Source organism: Puntigrus tetrazona, unplaced genomic scaffold (genome assembly GCF_018831695.1).
Source record: "Puntigrus tetrazona isolate hp1 unplaced genomic scaffold, ASM1883169v1 S000001170, whole genome shotgun sequence".
In the NCBI taxonomy this organism is placed as follows: domain Eukaryota; kingdom Metazoa; phylum Chordata; class Actinopteri; order Cypriniformes; family Cyprinidae; genus Puntigrus; species Puntigrus tetrazona.
Window position 1 is genome coordinate 1,000,219 of NW_025048756.1, and position 10,230 is coordinate 1,010,448.

The 10,230-nt window shown below is 33.1% G+C and overlaps 1 protein-coding gene across 1 annotated transcript in view; it reads left to right on the forward strand.

Annotated features, from left to right (window-relative positions):
- Nucleotides 1-9,247, forward strand: part of wdr11 (WD repeat domain 11) — a 68,094-nt gene extending 58,847 nt beyond the window's left edge. The window contains exons 26-29 of the mRNA XM_043234561.1: nucleotides 835-932; nucleotides 2,164-2,309; nucleotides 3,490-3,569; nucleotides 7,704-9,247. Coding sequence (XP_043090496.1) covers nucleotides 835-932; nucleotides 2,164-2,309; nucleotides 3,490-3,569; nucleotides 7,704-7,906 — 527 coding nt within the window. The 3' untranslated portion in view covers nucleotides 7,907-9,247. The remainder of the gene's footprint in view (nucleotides 1-834; nucleotides 933-2,163; nucleotides 2,310-3,489; nucleotides 3,570-7,703) is intronic.
- Nucleotides 9,248-10,230: the final 983 nt, after the last annotated feature.

Here is a 10,230-nt window from a genome sequence, read left to right on the forward strand (position 1 = left end):
GATGAATTATGATAATTGTTTACATCAGTAATAAATAATAGTTATGAGGAATAAAAAGTTATGAGATGCTTTATGTGAATGTTTGACTGAAGAGATGTCTATAATCTACATTCAAAGAGAGAGAGTTTTATCAGGAAGGCTATTCTAGAGTTTGGGAGCCAAATGCAAGAAAGCTCCATCTCCTTTAATGGACTTTGTTTTAGGTACTACCTATTTTGAAACTTTTTTTTAAGGAACATCATGGCTTATAACTGGTTAGGTATAAAAGCAAGTCAACAGATTTCTTAAAGCTGAGAATCATTCTTACTCTCACAGTTATTTAAGACAGCTTGCGAGGTCTCTCGAGTGGTTAGGAGTTGCCAGCAGGTTCTTGTGATGGCACTGAGGAGACAGAAATGTATGTACGCAAATCTTTCAGAAGAGCAAGAATCTTCTTGAAATGTTTGAAGCAGTTAATCAAATTATTTTCTGTTATTTAAAATGAACAAAGAACATGTGCACTAACACTGTAGATACATTACCAGAACATTGCTTGATGTTGCTAGATAATTTACTATCAAAATGCGCAAAATCGCTGATCATTATTGGTGCATCCCTAATTTAAGGCTGTTACTATGGTATAATGTGTTAGTCTAGATGCCCATCATCTATGGGCATTTAGACTAACACATTTATCCATTTATATTCAGTGAATATATCTATATTATACCAACCTGAATTACTCAAAATGTTTGCTTTCAGTTTGCTTAAAATGTTTCAATGTTTTCAACTTTGTTTTTGTTGTTGTTTTGCTGTTGTCTCCTCACTATTTCTCTCTGCATCTATGTCTTTTAGAGGGTGTGCAGTTGCTGTGTCTGATCGACAAAGCAGCAGATGCTTGCCGTTATCTGCAGACATATGGAGAGTGGAACCGTGCTGCCTGGCTGGCCAAGGTACTGTACTTTGATCAAACACGATCTAGAGCCAATGATAAATCAGTTTTTTTGTAATACACTCACAATTGCATTGCTAACAATATAAAACTGATAAACACTGTGAATACAGTTCTGTGAGCGTATTGCAGAAAATGCCTTATATATCTTAAGTTAAGACCTAAGATGTTAAATTAGGATTTTTCACAAATTTCATTACAGAAACAAATTTTAACTTGATTTGTGATTCTTATCCTATCTTACAAAATGGTATCTTATCTCTAAATAAGAAATGGTAAAGTAAATTCACTCTCAGGATTGTTACCAAGCAACCAATACTGAACTGCTGATGAGAAAAATAAAATAATAGAGGATATTTATTTAAAAAAAAAAAAAAAAAAAAAGGCATTAAGGCCCTTAACACACCAAGGACGAGAAGTATAAAGATAACTATATAACCTCCACACCAGTGGACTATATTTTCTGTTTATTTTAAGTGCACATGTACATGCTGCTGGAAATGATCATGCTTGTTATAGCAGATAGATTCTTATTGGCTGTCAGTGTTTGTAATGTGAATTCAATTGTATTGCTTCTCTATGCCTTTATCGTAGCAGTGGACTCTGCTGTTTTGTAATTTTGAGAACAACTTTTAGAGCTATATTTTTATCGTTATCATTATAGTTATCATTCTTTGTGTTAACAGGCCTTTGTCACTTCCACTATATGCAGTAATGTTCCGTGATGCTTTTGATGGTCATGCAGTTCCTGTACTAACTGTAATTTGCTGCTATATCAGTGTGTACTCAAAGTTAGGATTGTTTTATAATAAGCCCCTGGTTTTATATATTAGTAGCGAAAAAAAATGTGTTAGAAATTGTTCAGTACATTTTTACAAATTTACTTAGAACCAGACTCTTTGGAATTCATTATGGCCAATAACTACCCACTTAAACAACCAACCACAGTTTTATTTTGTGTTTCAGAGACAGATAAATCTGAAATTAAAAATGTCCCATGGAAAGTGGTAAAGTGACCTGCAGCATTATATCTTCTTACTATCTTATAAATAAGATAGTAAGTTTCATGATAGGCTAATAAAAAAAACGTCCATGTTGAAGTCATCTAGTTAGATTGGAACAGCTAGCCAATTATGCTGCAGTTCTATGTGATCAATATACAGCAAACAATTTGTAAATAGTGAGGAAAACTAATGTTGAATCTCATATATCTTGATGTCTTTCTCTCTTAGGTGCGTCTAAGCCCAGCAGAAAGTTCAGATGTGCTGAAGCGCTGGGCAGAGCATTTGTGTTCTCCTCAAGTAAATCAGAAATCAAAGGCCATCCTGGTCCTGCTTTCTTTAGGATGCTTTCACAGAGTGGGCGAGATGCTTCACAGGTACACATTTCTTTTCTTTTTGTTTTTCATTTTGATCATTCAGAGTATTCATCCATTAAAATGTAATATCTGTTTTAGGAATGGAGCATAAAAATAGTAAAATAATAAATAAACAAAATTGACATACCATTTACTCATCTCCATTTATTTCAAGACCATATGGCTTTCCTTTTTTTAAACACAAAATCAAATATTTAGGAGGACTTGTGGCTTTTTTTTATATCAAATCTGACCACAGCACATGTCAAGTTGTGAATGAAAAAAAAATTGGAAGATACTTACTGTATACCTTTATAGTACTTTTTTTCTAGGCAAGGCATACATATATTTCATACACAATGGTATTTCAAAGTGCTTTGCATAAAAGGAAATAAGATAATCATAACAAAATAATAAACAAATTTTAAATTTATCAAAAAAATCTACATTTATTTTAAATGATTATACATAAAATATAGTGCAGTTCAGACCTAGCACAGTGTTCATTCAACAAATTCAGAGCTAAATAGATGAGTTTTGGGTCTAGATTAAAATGTGGCTAATGTTTAGCACATCTAATCATTCTGGTTCCAATTGTGGGCGGCCAAATAGCTTAAAGCAGACTACCATTGTTTTGTGTTGGTATTTCTCTTGGTATTCTCTTGGAAATAGCCTTGGTATTTCTAACTGACTCGATCCTAATGATCTAAGTGCTCTGTTAGATTTATGTTCAGTGAGCCTTTCTGACATGTATTTAGGTCCTATGCCATTTAGTGATTTATATACGAGTAAAAACACAATAAGAAGTAGTCCCTGATCACAGTATGTTTTCATTGTATCATAAAATAGCAGCTTGGCATTCCTTTAGAACATTACCTTTGTGTATTTTATTGGTGGAAAAAGGTCATGTGGGTTGGCAATTACCTGAGGGTAAATTATAGTTTTATAATATTTTCATTTTATTTTAAAATTTGATAATATATTTTTAGGTGAGAATGTAAGTGCATCAGTCAAAGTCTTACGTGTCAAGTCAAAATAACTAATAACTGTAAAAGCTGTGTTTATTAGTATCATCTTGGTGAAAGTGACACATCCTAAGCATTTTGCTAAAAAGTATAGCATCCACCAGTTTGAAATTTGAATGTTCATGTAAACGTGATGCTCATATATGTCTCTGATACATCTTTACATTTCTTAACAGCATGAGATATGTGGACCGTGCTGCACTCTTTATTGAAGCCTGCTTGAAATATGGTGTGATGGAGACAAATGACGACATTAATATCCTTTTTCAAAGAGGAAAATTAAATCAGCAATTATCAATATGTAACCAATGATTTATCAGTACAAATTTAGTAATTCATTATTTTGTTTCCTCAACACACATAGAAAGAGATCACACATACTTTTTCAATCATGCCTTCTTTGACAGAAATGCACAACAACGCAAACATCTTGATTTGGGGCTTGCTAAAGCTTTTCTATTAATTTTCCATCAAAATCTGAGGAGATGTGAGCTGTTTCTTATCTCACTATACCGTTATCCTTTCAGCGAGAGCAACAGAAAAATCTGTGGTTATGCAGTGTAACCAAAAATGTGTCCAAAAATCTGCTGCCAAAAGTAACTGCAGCAGAAATAATATTACAGTCAACTAATATGTTTGTCCAGCAGACATTCAGTGTAATTTAGTGTCAACTTTTAAAACAAATGTTGTTTTCATGGCTACGGAAGGTAACTTTAATACAGCAAGAAAATACAATAGAAAATGTAATAAAATCAGCTCATTAAAGGAACATGGTTTGCAAGCGTTAACTATAGAAACAAACTTTAAAGGGGCCATATGATACAGATTCAAGTTTGACTTTCTCTTTAAAATGTTAACAAGCTGTTTGTGCATAGATTACAGTTGCAAAGGCTAAAGTCTCCAAACCAAAGAGATATTATTTATAAAAGGTAAGACTCAATCACACATTCCTAAAACACCTTGTTTAAACACTTCCTACTCTGTCATGCCAACTTAAACACTACATGTCTACTTCACTGCATGGGAAGACTTGCGTAACACCGCTCAAATGATTATGCAAAAAAAGAACACAGAAATTTTATTCTCACTGTGGGGTTTGTGCTGCCGCCACCACCATTTTGTGGAGAAATGTTTCCTGAACCTGAGATATTCTGTCTGTGCAAAGACTATTTCTTTAAAGTCCAACTTTACAAGGACAGTCTGCCGCTTCTGACTCACAGCCTGTATTTACCTATGTTTCATATTTGAAGGTTTTGCAACAGATCACAAAACCTAAATTATAGATTTTGAGTCACAGATCTCATTTTTTAATTTATTATTAAAAAACTTACTTTAGGTACTTCTATACTGTAGATTATATTGATGGCTGTTGTTATCCTCACAGTGGCAGTCTATAAGAGATGGCGTAAGAGGTCTGTGGCGGTGATGGAAAAATATGAAGGAAAGACAGGAAGGGGAAGGTTGTTTTTTTTTTCTCTGGGTGAGGTCTGGTAAATAAAGAGATAACTCGGTTTCACAGATAATTTGACTATATGCATGTACATGGTGTCAGAAGTAAGCCAGTAGTTACGATGGCACAAAGACTTCGTAAGATTGACCCCCCTCAACGTTGCAGACAACGTACTGTCCAGAGGTGTTCTGCAGCATATCGACCCAGGTGCTCATGTCGACCGTAACCATGTAATCAACCTTGTGGCTTACGTGGTCAGATCATAAGGACTCTAGCCGTTACTAATGTAAACTTTGTGGTAGGCACAATAGTTTCATGTGATGTAAAACCTCTACTGACTCTCAGAGACAGTCTCAGACTAGGCTTTGTGCAACTTGGCCTGAATGTGCACGCTGTCCAGCAGGAGGCTCATGAGCTCACTGTATATAATGCAATGCGTTTATGCGGTTTAAGGTTTAAAAACCTTTTTGCCACATACTGTACATTATTGTTGCTCACTTTGCCTGCTTTTTTGAAGCTTTTTACAAAGCTCATTGTTCTGAAAAGTGAGGTGTACGCTATACAAGAGCTGTCCAGTGCTGTGCGAATAACTTAATCATGACATAAATGTTATACCCTTAATGTGCTGTGATGCTGTGTACAGGCATGATAACAAAAACAATAAAACACATTACAAACAAGGCATTTGTTGCATCCAGTGGGAGCATAATTAAATGTTAAAGGTTATCTAAATATTTGGGTTGAACTGTTCTGGTCAATACAACTTAACCTCTGATTTCTACTTGTGTCCTCTTTTGGAAGCCCTATGTAGTTTCACTTTCACAATGAAATACAGCATTTTCATGACATTGCGCCAACAGCAGCAGCAACACTACAATGAGAATAAAGGCAGATAATGAAGATTCCGATAAAGATATAGTCCTAAAAATCACTTTGCATATAAAAATATAAAAATATCTTCTTTCTTTGCATATAACATTTGGGGCGGTGTTATGCAAGTGTTCCCACACAGTGACATAGACATTTTATGAAGACGTAGCCATTTCAGAAAAGCATGGTCGAGTCTTAACTTTTAAATATAAAAAAATATATATCTCTCTGGGTTTGAGAGTTTAGTCTTCATAGTATTTGGTGAAAACTATGTGCTTTAAATTTTTAAAATGTAAAATAATGTATTGATTGTTAAACGGAACCGGTGGAAGTTTTTATGAAAGTTTTTTTTTAGTTTTTTTTTTGCACAAATACCTAGAAAGTAATGCATTAAGCATACGCTGGATAGAATCAATGTGTGTTTTGATGGGTGTTTAAGTGTTGTTAAGCAGTTTAAAATGAAACCTAACATAGATTCAGTCATGTATCTTGTTTATATTGTTTAAACAAACCTTAGATGTTACTTTTGCTTTTGATGTTTCAATGTTTTTTTCAAATGAAAGGTTAGAGATTTAAATATTTGCTACAGATACAAAGTTAAAATAAAATAAAATAAAATAGAGATTAGCAACTTACCAGGATCTTAAACAAAAACAAAAAGTATCAAGTCAAAATCTATGTAGCAGTTTAAAAAAAAGATTTTAAAAAATGGTAATATTTTTTAAATGAAATACTCATTGGGAATACTCATAGGGTATTCTATCTTTCATTCTAATAAGAAAAAAATGTAAGAGTCAAAAAAGGATATTCATGTTAGGGTATTCATGTTAAAAACAGGAATAAGATTAATGAAATATAGACCTATATAGACTCATACTATCCTTCATTCTAATTTGAACAAAAATTTGAGAGTAAATAAAGGAATTAACATAGCCTACTAAATCAAGTGCGATTAACTGAAATAAAATCTAAATAACATTTACTTGTGGTGTAAATGTGATTGTTTAAAAGGAAAATAATATGATGAATAGTATGATAAATTGCTGTTAAAACAGCAATAATGGTTTAATCAGTAAAGAAATGATAAAGATTTATTAAATATAACCTTTGTTTTAATGTTAAAACATTGTTTAAAAATGCTGGTCTGTCCTTTCGATCATTAGGTGTGTTAGGAGCAGGGGCTAGTGGGTGTGCTTTGGAAGCATTTGCTTGAGTTTTGACAGCATTGTGTGAGAAAGTGTCTGCCGGATTTGTGGATGTACTTGTAGATTCTTCTTTCTTTTTAGCCTTTCTATCTTGTGACAAACTATATACTTTGTTAAACTGCTACATAGATTATGATGTTTATCTTATTGTTCTTTTTGTTTAGATCCTGGTAAGTTGCTTATCTCTATTTGATTTGATTTTATTTATTTTTTTTACCTCTTTTAAAAAGGGACTAACATAGATTCGGTCATATATCTTATTGTTTTAACAAAGCATAGATGATAATTTTCTTTAGATGTTTCAATGTGGGCATTTTTCCCACAAGCTGCTGAACAATTTGATTGTTTCTTTCATTAGCGGGAGCTGGTCAGCTGATTTATCTGAAAGATTGATGGTTTAGCTAGCTTGTAGAGCTTTGGATCATTGACGCAAAGACGACACAATTTTAATTAGATTGGAGACTGGAATCTGGCGTCTCCCAATTCCGGAAATGTGATTAGACACTTGTGTCTGAGGTGGCCATGGTGTTGCCTACCCTAGTGAGGAGCTCATTTGCTTACAGTGGAGTACAAAGTTAAAAGGTAACATTTTACCCATTAATTATTTCTTTACCTAACATCTTTCAGCTGTTAAGGAAAATCTTTGCTGGAGTCACTTTAACGCAAATGTTTGAAGCAATTAATTTTACATTTTAATGTAATTTTAATGGTCCTTTGCTATTCAGAAAACTGGCTTGCATGCCATTATTTCCTTAAGTGTACATGTGGCCACTTAAGTTTACAGATATTTTTAGGTTAGTTGATTTTTTTTTTCCCCTTATATTACTTTCCTGTTTCCAGTTTTTCTTAACCACAGCATCTCCACATAAGCTTATAGGCGCAGCCTTTGTGGACTACGCTAAGCTGCTTCGCTCAATCGGGCTGAAACAGGGTGCTGTGCTATGGGCGTCTCGTGCTGGAGAGGCAGGAAAGGAGGTGCTGGAGGAGCTGTCCCAAACAGAGAGTATGGGGCTAGAGCCCAGCCCCAGTGAGGAAGAAGTAAACAACTCTCTTGGCAATATAGAATGACTTGTCCCAAGTACACCAGTGGGGGAAAGCGAGGCTATGTAAAAAAAACGTGAATAAAGAAAATGCATAATATAGTTAAAATAACTTCTCTTAAAAATAAAGGTACTATACGATTCCATAGAAGAATTTTTTTTTGTCTAAATGGTTCTATAAAGAATCTTTAATATCTGAAGACACTTTCACAAAAAGGTTATTTGTGGCAAAAGAAGGTTCTTTATATTATAAAAAAGGTAAGGAAGAGATGGTTCTTTAAAGAACCATTGACTGAATGTTTTTTTCTCGAACCAAAAATGGTTCTTCTATTGAATCAAGAACCTTTTAAGCACCTTTCTTTTTAAGAGTGCATAAGCATGCATGTAGTCGACAAACACATCTTTTCATTTAGATAATGTCTGGATTATTAGTTATCTTTTACAATTCAATGCTGGTTGTGAGATTGTATTGTATCGTGAGACATTCCCTGTTATCATGCTGTAATGTATTCCAAATCTGCTTTTGTGCTTATTTTATCAACTAAATATTGTCATAGTAAATTAAACATAAAATAATAATGTTAGTAATTAATTAAAACATACATTTTGAAAATCTTTAAAATTTGTGTATATGTGTTTGACATGAAATGTTCATTCCTAACATTTCAGATTATTCAGGGAATTATTTAAAGATAAAATATAGCAAAGAAATTTTGTTGTTTTTTGTTGTTTGTTTTGTTTTTTTTTGTTTTTTTTGTGGTTGTGGTGTTTTTTTCCGGCTGTTGTGGTGAATTATAACCCAGGCATATTTTTAAAGATTTCATGAGCTTCACTGTAAGTTATCTAAATGTCTCTAAATGGTTAAAATTTAAATGAGATGAACTGGTTAATTTTGGTTTGGTGGCTATATTTAGCAATTCATAAAATGTAATAAAGATGTGATTTCACACCATTTTTAGCCTTAGCCATTAGCTAGTTTCCTAGTTGGATAGTGTAATATGCTGTAGTTAAGAAAAAAAAAAAAAAACATGATCTGGTCAGCTTCATGTCTCCAGAGACTTGCTATATTTGGATATTGTCCTGTTGAAATAAGACGTGACTACATATCCTTGATATTTGTGGCACCAATTTTGTGTCTGATGTACAAATGAGTTTTTTTTTTTTTTTTTTTTTTTATGATTAATTTACATGTTGAATAATTCACTTGCTTTGTTTTGGTATGATTGTGAGTAATGATTGGTCATGACTTCATAGTTTAAGTGTTGTTTCTATTTAAACATTTGTCATGAATGTTCCATGTGTTTCAGCTTATTATATGGATATATGTACTGTATATAGGTAAAGCAATAAATATATAGCTTGTACCATCTATTTTGATGTTCTTTATTACAATTTCAAAACTTTTTAAAATGTAATTCAGTTTTTTAAAAGGCCATATTTTATGTGGATAAAATCAATCAATCACTTTATATAGTGCTTTTAACAATACAGATTGTATTGAAGCACTGAGCAGTATCAAATAGAATAGAGTAATGAAGTCATAGCTTTATGAAAGATTTTTATAAAAAAAATTAATTTTAATGTCTTTAAATGTCAGTAAGTCTTGGACGAATGTAAATAAAACATTACTTTTGATTATAAACACCTGTAACCAAAATGGCCACACACTCTCACTAAACCAGGGCTGTTTCTCAATTCCAGGACTACATATTGAGCCCAGGTCATTCCTGCTGTGCTACTACTAAGAAGAAAACTGTTGGGAATATCAAAAAGTTGCTAAATAAATATGTCAATGTTAGATTTATTTGGTTTCATACATATAATGACTACTAATGCTTAGCAGTATTGTTCGCAGTGGAGAAGCATTGTGGAGTGAGATTTATTAATTCTCTACACTGCTGTATAACACCAAACACTGATTGTAAGCCTGAAGTTCACAAAAACTATAAACTGGTTCTTCAAATCTAATTGTCTAATCCTAATGTTGTTCCAGAAACATGTAGAACTCAGCAAAATCAGGTTCTGCGTTGTGACCCACAGTTTAAAAATATGATTCCACAATATGAAAATCCAACGACCCCATGTCAGAGGAATAGACTATATGAACACAAAAGGATTTTACTTAATTCTTTTGCAAGGAATAGGTGGCAAACAAGGAATATCTATTGATGTATTTGTGGGACCACCTGGAAGAGTTCATGAGCCTCACTTATAGTGTGCATATGCACAGATTTGATCATAGAGTGTGTGTACACACAACATCCTGATATTGCTGAGTTCTATTTGTTCCTGGAACGTTTTAATCCAAAAATGTGTTTGACCATATCTCTACACCTAAACCTAACTTTACTC